At 38.6% G+C, this 15,159-nt stretch overlaps 1 protein-coding gene across 14 annotated transcripts in view; it reads left to right on the forward strand.

Annotated features, from left to right (window-relative positions):
- LOC5576943 (sorbin and SH3 domain-containing protein 1) overlaps positions 1 to 15,159 on the forward strand; it is a 554,761-nt gene that overhangs the window by 191,249 nt on the left and 348,353 nt on the right. For 11 of the 14 annotated variants that reach the window (XM_021840992.1, XM_021840990.1, XM_021840993.1 and 8 more), the window contains one exon: positions 11,143 to 13,962. The exons of the other annotated variants lie outside the window; for them this stretch is intronic. In XM_021840992.1, the coding sequence (XP_021696684.1) occupies positions 11,340 to 13,962 (2,623 nt within the window). In that variant the 5' untranslated portion in view covers positions 11,143 to 11,339. Of the gene's footprint in view, positions 1 to 11,142; positions 13,963 to 15,159 lie in introns of those variants that run through there. 14 annotated transcript variants of the gene reach the window in all.

Consider the following 15,159-nt stretch of genomic DNA (forward strand, 5'->3'; position numbering starts at 1 on the left):
TGTACCCCAGTATGTTGCCGTAAGACGTTATCCAACTTAAAAAGATCAAAAGAGTTTGTAAGATGTCTTCCAGTGATATCTCCTAGGAAATACATCGTCCCCTTGATGCTACAACTAGATAACTCAAAATTTGAAATTTTTGACTTCAATATGTCAAAACATTTTTCTTAATTAGATCTGCAAAATATCCACAGGTCTTAAGCGTGTGATTCAAAATATACAAGTTAAAGATTATTTTTCAATCATAATCTCTGCGATTAACCATCACCTTGTTAAACGGTCATACTTCCAAAGTTGCACATCTCAAAATTTTGATTTTCGAGTTATCTAGTTGTAGCATTAAGGGGACGACATGATGATGATGATGATGGTCCCGCCACATACCCCTACAAAGGTTTGAGCTAGACGATATATCTTTAAGATAATTATTATGATCAATTTAATCAGATATTGCAAAACGAAACGGTCTGATTATTTTTTACAGATATAAATAACATAGAAATTTTCATGCTATACAGCAACAAATAAATTTTGTAAACACCATTGATCTTAACCACAGATGTTCATAAGCATAACCAGTGATCATGAAATTCCAACAAAATCCAAAACCTTGTCAGGATTGAAAACTCCGCAAGACGATTTCAAAACTATCGACAACATTCGCATTTTCAAGAAGTTTCCGACATTCAACCAGCGAGCCTACTAATAATCCAAAGAATCCTTCAACAGTGCAATTGTCCAATTTTGTTTACAAATCATAAAATAGTCATTTATACCTGTATACCGCGCGCGAGACTCAAACTTTTGTAGACTTCACAAAAAAATAGGTTTTAAGCTAAAGCTACGTCAACAATATAAAAATCCATCATCATCATCAGGGTGAACATAATAGTTTGTCTATACCCTAATGAAATAAAACAAATAAATTATGCAATCAAATAATCTGTTTATAAAAACATCGTCAAGATACAAAATTAGTCATTATTAAAAAATTACCATTTGGCTGCTCAAAATACAGCTTTTACGTGTGAAATGCATAGTCTCTTGAACTGTGACAGAGTCGTTGCACGCTTTATTTGTATTGGCATAGAATTGAAAACATTTATTCCTTTGTAGTATAATGAGTTTTGTGAAGCACCATGCAGAAAATTGGGTGTTCTGATTTCGTCCGCGTTTCTTGTGTTATATCTATGAATGTCACTTCCTCTTTCAATTCTGTCACACAAATATCGAGGCAGCAAACCGTTGACTACTTTAAAAACGAACACCATTGTCAAATAAACAATTCTTTGCTTCACTGACAGCCATTGTAGAGCGTCTAACAAAAAAAGTGAGGAAGTGAGTCTATCACATCTTAAAATCAAGCGCATAATTTTATTTTGCAAGCGCTGCAATCTCGATATTTGTGTTTCATTAGCCAAAAACAAAATGGAAGGGCAAAAATCCAAGTGAGGAGAGATGATTGATTTGTACAACAATATCTTACTAGCAATGGTTAATTCGTTTTTCAATCGACAAAGAATACCGTACTTCTTGGCTATTTTCTTGATGACATTGTTAATATGAGTGGCAAATTTAAGCTTATCATCAATAATCACGCCAAGATATTTAATTTCTCGAACGCGATCAATTGCCTCATTGTCAATTTCAACAGAGACTTGTTCATTATTACGATTCCGCGAAATGATCATGAATTTTGTTTTACTTATGTTCAATTTCAGTTGTTTAAACTTCAACCATCTACTTAAATAACGCAAATCTTCATTCAAGTTTGAAACGGCTTGTTCTAAATTTTTAGCTGCAATGAATAACACGGTGTCATCCGCAAACAAGTTAATATCACAAAATCGTAAAACTCGTCTCATGTCATTAATGTACATAATAAATAAAATGGGCCCTAATACACTTCCCTGTGGAACACCAAGATTACTTTCCACGGGACTGGAAACCGAATTATTAAAAACAGTCCGTTGAGTTCTTCCACACAAATAGCTTTCGAACCATTTGTATGCAGAACCCGAAATTCCAAAGCGCTCGATTTTTTTCAACAATAAGGGCCTAGAAATCGTCTCGAAGGCGCGTTTCAGATCCAGAAATACAGCAATGATAGTTTCTTTACACTCCATTTTTTCTTTCCATTTGGCTAAAACCAAGTTCAATGCGGTTTCACAAGAATGTCCTTCTCGATATCCCGATTGCTCTGGTATCAGCAAGTTATTATTATTCAAATATTTTATCAGTTGGCCTTTAACAACAAGTTCTAAAATTTTCTCTAATGTGTGCAACATGTTGATGGGACGAAACTCTTCGGCTTTAATCGTTCCAGCAACCTTTTGTATAGGAATCACTAAAGATTCCTTCCAAACCTGTGGCACGTGCCCGGTTCTCAAAGATTCATTTATAAGGTCCAACAGATTGTGTCCAATGACATGAAAGCAATCTTGCACAACTCTAGCATTAACATTATCTACTCCAGCCGTTTTATCTAAAGAAAAACATATACTTCTTAATTCATCAAATGTAATCGGGTGAAAACATTCAAGTTTACATCTACTATTAACCGGCTGTTTAATTTCGTCAGGTTCAGCAACCAACTCAATAGATTGGTTGATCGATGAAACGCTATCGACAAAATATTTGTTAAAATTACATGCAATTTCTTGTTCTGACTGTTCTAATGTGCCATCGAAAGTTATGGATCGCGGATTACAATTATTAGGTTTCAATAAAGACTTTAAAATTTTCCATAACTCCTTGCTGTTGTTCTGATGCTGATCGATTTTCCTCTGAATATATTCACAGCGGGTCTTTTTCAACGTTTGTGAATATATATTTCGCGCTAACTTGTACCTTCTCCAGTTATTATCATTATTTCTCCTTAAAAACTTTTTGTACAGTTTATCTCTCTTGCGTTTAAGACGAAGTAGCTCTAAACTGTACCAGCTGTTTGAGTTTCCTAGAGATACAAACTTTTGTTCAACTAACTTATTGGTACTGGTTTTTAATATTTCCGTTAAAACAGCTGCTTTATGATCCAAACTGCCCGCACTATTACGCAAACCCATACTTCTTTCAACAAGATTTGATACCGCCTGTTTTGAATATTTCCTCCAGCACTTTTTTCTTACAAGATTATCTCGAATACTACTGTTATCTTCAATATTTATAACTAAAGTTTCATGATCGGTTATTTTCAAATCTGAACATGTGACTGAGTTTACTGTATCGAAATTAGAATAAACATGATCAATAATTGTTCTATTGTGCCGGGAAATTCGAGTGTAATCGGTAACTTTTTGTTTCAAATTAAAATACTCAGCCAAACGCCTCAAATGATTCGAATTCGCATCACTCCAATTGATATTAAAATCGCCAGCAAGTACGTTAAGTTTACTAGGATCTATAAATGTCTCAAACCAGTTTTCTAAAATTTCAATAAAACGCTGGTCGCTTGAACTGGGAGAATGATACAAAATACCATAATTACCCGTCTTCATGCCACGTACAACCGTAATGCCTAAGAACCAATTACCATCATGCGCCTCGTTTGATTGAAGCTTGAATTGAACTGATTCTTTGACATAAATAGCAACTCCGCCAGTGTGTCTTGAATGTGACAAACAAGCAGCAATATTGTAACCCGGAATATTATACTGATTAAATGCGTCAATGTCTACAATATGTGTTTCCGCAAGAAGTACCAAAAATGGACGTTTTTCCTCTACAATCTGACGTAATGCAACGTAGTTTGTAGATAATCCAGCAATATTAAAATACAAAATGTCTAATTGGTTCACATTACTACTGGAACTTGTTTGCTATTTATTGAAATGCTAGCTGCTTTTTTTCTGATCAAATAGCTTCTTATATGCCATACATTCATTCTTACTGAAAGCTGGATGATTAATATTCAAGTTCATGTTACGTTCATTATTCATTTTTATACAATTTACACATTTCAATACGGTTGACGTACACTCCGATGTTTTGTGACTTCCGCTGCACTTAGAGCACGCAGTGCTGTTGTTGCACTTCGTACTCATGTGCCCGAATTCTCCACATTCGAAGCATCTTAATACACTAACCGCGGGAACTACAAGGCACCGATCAAATTTTACATTAACTTTTTTGGCAGTTAAGAGACAGCTATACGTATCAACATCTACTTCGATTACGGCATTGTATTGCTTGTATCGGAAGCGTGGATTTTCATAAACATTTAATACTTTCACATCATTAATCGCGATATCTTCATTATGACCTTTTAAATAGTCAATGATGACATCGGAGGAATATTTATAGCTCATACCCAACACTTTCAATCTTGGCACCGATGTTGGGACAACAGCGCTGTAGTTTTCACCCAGATCGTTTTGCATGCCATTTTTCACAAGATCAACATTATATCCTGTTGCACACTTCACAATTACGGAGCCATCTTTCCCGTTTCTAAAGCTACTTATCTTGTGTATTTTTGGATCAAGTTTTTCAAACAAAAATTTGCGAGTGTCCTCGCTGCTCTGATTGGACGTTGGTTTAATCACAATAACCGGACGAGTCGCACTTTTTTTTGGTGAATTTGGTTTAGGACCTTTACTTTTACTTTTCCGAGCTTTTTTATTAACTACTGTAACAAAAGGATTCGCGTCTTCAAAAACATCGTCATTATCAAAATCATCAATTTCATCTGTATTACTTATTTTCCGTTTTTTCCGTGCACTAGAGGTTGATTCCAAATGAACCGACCTAGATGCATCACGCGTACTTTTCATTGTAGCTAATTTCATTTTATCCGCATTAAATTGAAAAAATGAACTTGTCATATTTTCCATTTTGCCATTAATTAATTTCTCAATATTATTTACAGCCTCATTAAGAGAGCCGTTAACATTCTGTACCAATTCTTCCATACCGGACTTTAACGCGTTGCCTATCTGAGCAGCCAGTTGGTTTCGAATATCATCGATAGAATCCGAAAGTGAAGAAATTTTCTTCATATCTTCTTCCATTGATCCGATATTAAACACGCTACTGTTCTGCTCACCACAACTCGGACGAGATAGGCAATCATCACACTTGAAAAAAACATTTGCATTATCTGTGATCAACCTTGCTGCTGCCTTGTTTTCAACGGAGGAACACTGCGCATGGAAGTATTTCTCGCATCGGAAACAAAACAATGGCAGCCCGTTGATCGCAATCCCCCCCCTGCATGCCCCGCACTCCATCCCCCCCGCAATGACTACCGAGGAGTTAAAGCGCACAACGATACACAGAGAGACAAACAGCGAAACAATACCGCACAAACAAACTCAACCACAGCTTGCTGACGAAATTGCCTTATGGCACCGTCACTTGCAGCCGTGGCGAGGGAAATTAAATTCAATTTAAACACAACAGGCAACGGAGAGACTACTGTCTTCTACTTATCCTGATCACAAACACTTTTAGGCACACGCAGATTGTAATTTCTTCGCGGCACTCTGCTGATTTCACACGTAAATTAAAATTTAATTAACACCGCACGGCAAGACAAACCACAATGTTCACCATCACAATAACATTCAAGAGTTCTTCGCTGGTATTTCAAATCGTTGCTTATTTGGCAATGGAAGCCTTTTTGTCAGATCTCTGAAATACTCTCGGTGAGGTTTCACCTTCAAGTTTTCGGATGATTGTTTTTGTTTCCATGTAGTAAAAGGATTACAAAACACAAAATAGTTCACTGTTGCGCAATTGTTGATACATTCATTTTAAAAATCACGAGCAGACTTGATGATACTCTTCAACATCATCAGATTTCGGTGACTGAGGGATTCCTGAAGAAATTTCTGGAGATGTTTTTGGAGGCATTTTTCAGCAGTTTTATGGAGCTATCTCAGGCCAAATTTGTGGAGGAATCTCTGGACAGAAACCTGGGGTAATTTTTCGAGAGATCCCCGAACAAAAAATCTAATGATATTCCCGATGAATTGTTGGAGAGTTTTTTGGACATATTTGTGGTGAAAGGGTTCTGTGAAAGGATTCTTGAATGAGTTTCTGCAACTTTTTCGGATGATTCTCTGCGGGGACTCATGAAGCAATTTTTGCAAACATACAGAGGAGCCCTTAAACAATCTCTGCATGGTTTTTTTGCAAGACAATAATTTTTTTCTTGAATCCTTCAGGAAGAAATCTCATGAGAGATTCCTGGAAGAATTGAAGAATCGCATGGGGGATTCCTGAAGGAGTATCTGAAAGAGTTCCTTGAAGAGTCCCAATGGAAATTCTTTACGGGTTTTATGTAGAAATCTTTAAAGGAATCTCTGGAAGGGTTTTCGGGGAAATCTTTGGAAGAATACTTGACTGAATTTCCGTAAGATTTCTTGAGTGTAACTGTAATCAGTTTCCTGTTGGTATCACTTAATTAAAGTTTGGCATGGATTTCGGAAGGAACCTCTCGAAAAGAATATTTGGAGTGGTTTCTGCAAAAATCTCTGGAGAGATTTCTGGAAAAAAAATTGAAGATATTAAAAAAATCTCTATGAGAGATTGTTAAGAAACCGTTCAAAGAGATTTCGAAATAAACCTCTGGAGACAACTCCTGAAGAATTCTCTGCAAGGATTCCTAAAAAAATCTCTTTAAGCATTCCTGAAGGAATCTCTGCAAGAACTCCTGAAGGAGTTTTTTCAAGCATTACTGAAGAAATCTCTGCAAGCATAACTAATACAATCACTGCAAGGATTTCTGAAAAAAATTTTTGCTAGGATTTCTGAAGAATTCTCTGCAAATATTCCTGAAGACATCATTGCAAGGATTCCAGAATGAATTTCTGCAAGGAAGAATATTTGGAGATATTTCTGGAAGAACTCTTGGCTGAATTTCCATAGGGTTTCTTGAGTGTTTCATGGTGATATCATTCAATGGAAGCTTTGCATAGATTTCGGAAGGTATCTTGAGAAAAGAATCTTTGAAGCGATTTCGGTAAAAATCTCTGGAAATTTCAAAACAAATCTCAGGAGAGAACTTATGAAGAAATCTTGGCAAGGATTCCTAAAGAAATCTCGGCACGCTCTTGAAGGAATCCCGACCAGAATTCCTGATGGAATCTCTGAAAGAACTCTTGATGGAATCTCATGGATTAATGATTGAATCTTTGCAAGGATTCTTGAAGGAATATTTCAGAAGAAATCTCTGCAAGGATTCCTGAAGAAATCTCTCCAAATATTACTGAAAAAATTTCTGCAAAGATATCTGAAAAAATCTCTGCATATCTTCTTGAAGACAATCCTTCAAGTATTCCTGGATGAATTTGTGCAAGGATTGCTGGTAGAATCTCGGCAAGGATGCTTAAAGCAATCTCTGAAAGTTTTTATTTTCTCTATTAGACAATATTTTGGTCGAAGGCTGGTTCATCTTTGATCTCTGCAAGGTGTCCTGATGAATCTCTAAAAGGATTTCCATAAAATACACCGTAAGGATTTTCAATGAAATCTATGAAAAATTCCTAGAGGAACCTACGAAAGAATTTTAAAGGAAATTCCAGGGGAAACATTTGAATAGCAATCTCTGAAAGGATTTGGAAAATAATCTTTGGAAAGATTCTCTAGAGGAATCTCTAGAAAGATTTCCGAGAGGAATATCTGCAAGGGTTCTCTAGAGTAATCTCTGGAGGGATTTCGGTAGGAATCTCTGGAAACACTCTAAGGGAAATTGCTGAAGAAATCTGAAATGAAATCTCAGGAAGGATACGGAAAGAAATCTCTGGAAGAGTCAGTATTTTTGCTTTAAATGGAAGGCAGCATGTAAAGAAAAAAAAACAATAAAATTAAGATGGATAGGTAACGTGAGAAAACACTGTTAGAAATTGAATTATATTTTAAAGAAGCCATACTAAATGACACAGTTAATCTCTGGAGAGTACCCCTGAAGAAATCTCTGCTAGAATTTCCAAAGGATTCGACAAGTATTCCTGAAGGAATTCCTGCAAGAATTCATAATAGAATATCTGCAAGAACTCCTGAAGGCATCTCTACAAGGATTACTAATAGAATATTCGCTTGGAGCTGCCAAGGATTTCTGAAAAAAATCTCTCAAATATTCCCGACGTTTTTTTTTTCCTGCAAGGATTCCTGAATGAATTTCTTCAAGTATTGTTAGTAGAATCTTGGCAAAGCACTTAAAGGAATCTATTCATAATTTTTTATTTTTTTTTTTTATGTTTATTAAAGAGACTGTCAGCCAAAGGCTGGTTCATCTCTGATCTCTGCAAGATTTCCTGATAAATCTCTGAAAGAATTCCCATAAAATACACCGCAAGGATTTTGAGAAGAATCTCTTGAAGAATCCTATGAAGGATTCCTAGAGGAATCTTCGGAAAGACTCAGAGAGAAATCCTTGGAAACATTTGAATATCAATCTCTTGAATGATTCTGAGATTAATCTTTAGAAGGTTCCTCGAAAGGAATCTCTGCAAGAATTCTCTAGAGGGATTTCGGTAGGAATCTCTGTAAATACTTCGAGAGGACTAGAAGCACTCCGAACGGAATCGCTGGAGAGATCTAAAATGAAATCTTAGGAAGGATACAGATAGAAATCTCTAGAAGGGTCAGTATTTTTTCTCTGAATGAAAAGCAGCGTGTTGAAAAAAGCTATAAAAACTAGATGGATAGAAACCGTGAGCAAAAAGTGCTAGAAATTTGATTATATTTTAAAGAAGCCATACCATATATAGCTAAATTATTTTACCGTAATCCGTAAATTTCACCGTAAACTCAACAGCTGAACAGTTTGGTAAAAAAAACCCTGTAATTCCGTCGAAAATCAACGGATTTTGGTGAAATTCTACCGAAAACCGTAAAAAATTTCCGTACTCCGTTAATTTATTTCATCGAACCTATCAGCTGTTGAGATTACGGTGAAATTTACGGAATCCTGTAAAATAATTTGTGTGTATACGATACAGTATATTTGGCGTGTACAGTATGGCCCATAAAAAAATGCGAAAATTGTTTGAATGTAAATTTATCATTCACAAGCATTATTTTCATTGTTTTCGTGACTGAATGTAATTTGTGATAACTGTAGTATATTCTAACACAAATTCGCTATCTAGAACCATTTTTGTCATATTTTTCAAAGTAACCTAAAACATATACTAAGGCAGAAAAGTTTGAAGGTTTTATTCAATAAAAGCCAGAAAAAGCGTTTGATCGTCGTATACTTTGATGTTCAACTTTCCACCTTCGAAATTCCTACTGAATTTTTGAAAATATTTGTTTGTTTGGTATCAAAAGATGGAGGAGTTTTTAGAGAGCATTTCATGGTCATAATAAAATATTTTACCAGGACCATTGTTTTGGGAGCATTTGCATCTTATGGGTTTAATGTGCCTTTATTTTTTTGTTGATGTCTAGTAAAAATAAAAACACAGAGGTCTATAAAAGTTTTTTTAGAAGGAAATTTGTTCATTCGGTTAGAAACAACATAGACCAATACTAGCTCATAGGTTTCTAGCAAAACATAGCCGTCTATCACACTTATATAAAGGTTTGACCGTGGGTCTCCAGAATGAGCCGTTTATTACCAAATATGTTTTAGTCTCCTGTGCTCTAGGTATGATTCTATTCAATCATTTGATATGGGCGCATGTTCGATATAGGGCCGGTAAAGAAAGCTTTCTTCTGTATGCTCTTCTTAACTTTAAGGGAAAGTACATTCCAAATAATCAAAAATTCAAAAAATATCTATGATTTTTTTCAGATAATTTCATTAGACTTTCATTCCAAAATCATTTAAAAGGTCTCAAAATAATATTTCTTTTCTTCAGAAATCATTTCCAAATGGTTTTCAAATTCATAAAAAATAAAGTTAAATCAAAAATTAGTTTCAAGAAACCCGCTGAATAATGTCACCAGTGGAGAATGTCACCTCTTGAGAATTTCCACAAAAAATCTTCCACAATCAAGCATTCCAACATTTTTCAAATATTTATCATAGAGTCCAGCAAGCAATCTTTAAAAAAAATGAACAACAATAATCATCGAGTTGGGTTCAAACTTGTTCTCCAATATTTATAATATGTTGCATTGAATTGTTGTAGTTATAATTGAAAACGATGTCTATTTTAATTTCAATTATTCTTTCTTTAAATTGTTCTAAGAAAATCTATTATAATTAGGTTTCTAATCATTAAACCGTCGATGATTTGGTATAACATCTCCTAATATAAAAAAAGCAAAATATTTCAGGACCTTCCAATGCGTTTCTATATCCAAGAATTGTGATAGAGTTTAGAGGATACTGATGGTTTACCTCAAAAGTAATTTATCAAGAAAGGTACGCATTCGAAAGCTTTTCATAACAGTTGTGTCAAAGTAACTTTTTCCGGAATTCCTTTATTATTATTTTTGTAGGGTTTTCTTGGAAAAAATGACAAGCATGATAACAATATCTAATACTTTTAGAATGATTTCATGAGAATTCAGAGATTTTCTCTTAGACTTCACAGAAATAAATCTGAATAACCCTAATACAGGTCGAAATCGATTATTTGGAGACTCGATTATTCGGAGTATGTTGTTTGCTATTCTTTTTTTTAGTTTTTATGCATAGATTTGAGATACTTTAGTATTGCAATATACAATATGAATGGTTTAGCAGTTTGGACCTTAGTTAAGGTAAGAAAAGGGGGTTTGAAAAAAGAGTTTTTTTTTTTGTGAATGCCGGTCAAAAATTATTTTTTCTTCTCAAGATCCCTAATGCTCCTAGAAAAAAATTCTGGTTACACCATTGCATCATAAAAAAAATCAATAAAACAACGAAAAAAGATAATATTTTAGTTTTTTAATCGCGGATTTTATTTTTTCTTTAAATGATTCGATTATCCGGAGTGAAAACAATCGATACTCCGGATAATCGAGTCTGACCTATGCCTATAAAACCGCACAACTGATTAGATTGTCTACAGATAATCAACACAGGGAGCTTGAAAGCAATCTTTTTGAACTAAAATAAGTTACATCTAAATGACGTTGAACGTTGAACCAATCCCTCATATTCATGACCCACCCTAACGCGTACATGTGTTTTCGTAATTTTGCGACGCGTCCCGCTCGTTCTCTCTCGGGCGCGCACTTGCTCATTCTACATGCTCGTCGTAGGAGAACAACTGCCCAGGCAGCGGCTGCAGCTCTCAATTAGTGTGCGCATATCAATTGCGAATGGTGGAGGAAACTTTTTCCCAACCACGCCAACACTCGGGAACAAGCAACATTGGGAGGTGGAGGTGGCGGCAGGTTGTCGGAGACGATTTACACATTGATAAAAACGGAAATCTTCGATTTGAGACATCGCCGCGATGAAGTGCACCTCGTGCGTCAGTAGCCGAACCAAAAGCGACGACGACGACGAGGAGGACGAAGCCGCAGAGATAGCCGCCAGTCCCGCTAGAACCATGGACAAGATAGAAGAGGAATACCGTGTCGAGTCGCCACCCACAATCCCGGAACAGCCATCGACCTCCAGAGGACTTCCCTCGGTTTCCATAATTGAAGTTCCACCGGACTACCGCGGCGAGTCGTCACGAGTCTACGATATCGCCCTGGACAAGCAGCACAGCCCTAGCCCTAGCAGCAGTTCGCATCTGCTGCGCCCTCTGGACGTCATAACCGAGGAGACCAGCGACATCAGCGATTCTGAGAATCGACCGGTTCCACTGAAACCGGATCTCTGCTTTCCACGACCGAAGGCACGCTTCAAGAAAGCCAAATCCCGGAACCTGCTGAAAAGTTTGCTTCAACCGAAACAGGAACAGACAACTTGCGTTCTGGTGGACGCCAAAATCGCCGAGTCCGCACCGGAAGAATACCGCAGCGTTTGCACCACGGAAGTCGTCCCCGAAGAAATCCTCGAAGTGGAGGTCATCGATCTGGGATCGAATTCAAGCAGCCTGGCCGATCTAACCGAAATTGATGACCTTGAGGAAAACCCAACCGAAGTCGACCCCTTCCCTGGTGACGTCATCGAACCTGAGCGTGACCAAGATAAGATAAACAACAACGGCACGGTTTCCGACGGCGTTTTCCGCGGGGACGACGCTAATGAGTTCCGCAATACGGCGACCGACCCGCCAAATCGAGATGATAATGACAATGAAATCGATTTAGAATCGAGTGCAACGGCGGCTGAACTTGCGGCAGAAGGAGAAGAGGAGCAGCTCTACAGCGAGGAAGACAACAACCGTTACGATCACAACGTGGACTCCGACGCCGATCAGCGCGAGAGCGCAACAAGTGAAATTTTCACGCAGACGCACGCAGCTACGCAGAATGATGGCGCAGATGATGATAGTGATGATGATGACGATGACGGTGAGTTTCACGAAAATGATCGCACCGAGTCGGACCGTGACTGCGAAGACGATCGTGCTATCGCTAGTCTATCCGCGGATGTTGATCGTGCTGGCGTCGTGACGCAGCAGCTTCGGAATGTCATTGAGGTGAAAGAGTGCACCGAAGACGAACCGATCGATTGTGATTGTGTGACTCATCGAAAGAGCAGCAGCAGCGGCAGTAGCAGTGGTGAAGATCGTCATCCGGTGGAGGTGATCGACGATTCCGGTGCGGTTGATCCCAAAACAATCAAAATGACCGAAGAAAGTGAACAAGTGCCAAAACCGCCGCCGCCTATTCCGTTGCCACCGCCGCCAGCCGCCTTGGCAGCGCCTACAAGAACGGTTGCACCATCGCGGCCTCCACCGCCGCCGCCGTCGCCATCGCCACCTATCGACGAAGTGACTAATTTAGGTCAGGACGACATTAGCGGCGGCTCTGCATCGACGGTGGCGGCGCGCGAAAATGCTCAAATTCATAGTGGCAGTGATACTGGTGAAACTGATTCTGCAAATGCTGATCAGAATAGTGCGCAAGATAGTGTCGATGCAGTAGTGGAAGAAACCGCCACCGATGGCGAAAGTGATTCGAGTGTTTTGTTGAAGTTTCTTCAAGATTCGCAGCCGCCGCCGGAAAATCGTCCCACTTTCGGTGACGAAAAGCCGCAGCAAAATCTACCAGCGGTGAAAACAAAAATAGAACGCACGGTGAAAAACGGCCAGCTGAATTATGAAATCGTTCAAGATCATCGCGTGCTAAGGGAAGAAACTGTGACCACTGCTACTGCTGCAACCCACACTTCTACGGGTGAGGTGATCTTACGCCGTCATCAAGGAAGTCGCCAACCGTCCGAGTCGCATCCCAAGGAACCATCACCGGAACAGAAGGCCGCCCTGGTGCACGATCTACGCAACGAAATTAGCCGCATCAAGGACGCCGAGCTGCAAGAAGAGTTTCGCAAGCTCGAACTCGAAGCGGCTCGATTCGAGGAGGAGCTCGACAAGATCAGCACCATAATGCCGACTTCCTCCGTGCCTCCCCCTCACCCTGAAAACCTGACCTATTACGTTTCCAAACAGAACGACTTTGCGGTGGAACGACCTCCTCCGCCTCGCAGTAAACCACCGCCACCTGTTGCACCCTCGACTGCACCGAAACCTTCTCCTACCAGTGTTGCCAAATCTTCTTCCAACGACCAGCTCTACAACGAATGGCAGCAGAAAATGGAAGAGCGTGAAGCGCGCCGCTTGCACAAAGTCATCCAATTGTCCAAAACTCCCAATGACCCCACCCCCTCCCAACCCATCCCCCTTCCCGCACCTCCTCAAACCCCACCCGAAGATCCACACGTCGAAGACGAATTCCTGCGGAAAGTTAAAGATCGTCGCCGAAAGTTCACCTTCCCTGCGGCTGGTGGTTCCGAGGATAGTGACGGTGCCTCCAATACCCCAAGTAGTGCCCCGGCCACTCCGGTGGCAGGTCGGAAACCCGTTCCCAAACATATCGAGGCAGAATTTGCCCAGTTTGCGGAGATTCGCAAGCAGCAGCAGCTGGAGCAAAAGGAGGTCAAGGCAACCGAACAAAACTCCGGTGAGTCACCTGCTGGCGATGGGACGATTGCCCAGCGGCCTTCCGGGCTGTTGGTGCTGGCCAGCGCCATCGGGATCGTTGTTTGGAGTGTTTGTCGTGTGCTGTTTGGCAGAAAGTGATATTATTTTATTATTTAACAGTTGTTCTTTTCTTTTGTTAACTTGTTTTTATTGATTGTATAAGTGTTTTCATTGTTGAATCGATGTTGTTACCATAAAAATTACATAACACACTAGTTTGCATATGTAAAAGAGTATGACATGACCAAAGAGAGGAAGACATATTATGTGCAATGTTAATAATCATAAGATTGTAAATTTCATTCTGGACAAATGATCAAAATAGAATATATTAAGTAGTGAATACTCGAATGAATATAAAATGTTTTGTTTGATTGACTCGATCCGCGTCCATTAGCGTAGCTACTACTGTTTCTGGGGGATACAGGAAAGACTCAGCGTGTCCATGGAAGAATAACCACAGTTTTTCGACTTCAACTTTAAAGTCGTTTTCGGTGTCGTGTACTAAAGACGAAATACGCGTACCTGCCAAAGGATACAAGCTCTATTGGAATTGAATGGTAGAGTACTGAATTCTTTTTTTTTATTGTTTGTGATTTCCACGAAAATCATAAAATCCTTCCAAGGATTTCCCTGGTGAATAATTCATAAATTGTTAAAACATTTCTAAAGAAATTTCGTCAGGAGTTTTCTAACAATTCTGCCAGAGATTTCTCAAAAAATCCTCTAGATATTTCTCAAGGATCTGTTGAAACATTCTTTAAATAATTTGTCCAGGAAATCCTATACTAGTTTTCAATGGATATTACTTTTCAAAAAGCTATTCAAAGTTTTCACGAAGAATCGCTTCAAGAATTACACACCATATATATTTGGAAATTCCTTTACAAAAATCTTGGCGTTCGTAATGCAAATCTTTCGAGTCTTCTCTAACTACTATGAGAATCACTCAAGAAGTGGTACAGGATTTTTCAGGTGTGATTCTATTAGGATTATCGATGATTACATCAAGAATATCTTCTGATTCAACTAGTGATGCACTAAATCTTCGGGGACGGCCTTTCAAGAATTTTCCAGACATTTACGAGCTTTATTAAATTTACAGAATATCTCAACAAATTTCATCAACAAGTTCTTTAACGATTGTTCCGTGGTTGAAGTTCTCAAAAGATTTCTG

This window comes from Aedes aegypti, chromosome 2, assembly GCF_002204515.2.
Source record: "Aedes aegypti strain LVP_AGWG chromosome 2, AaegL5.0 Primary Assembly, whole genome shotgun sequence".
NCBI lineage: Eukaryota > Metazoa > Arthropoda > Insecta > Diptera > Culicidae > Aedes > Aedes aegypti.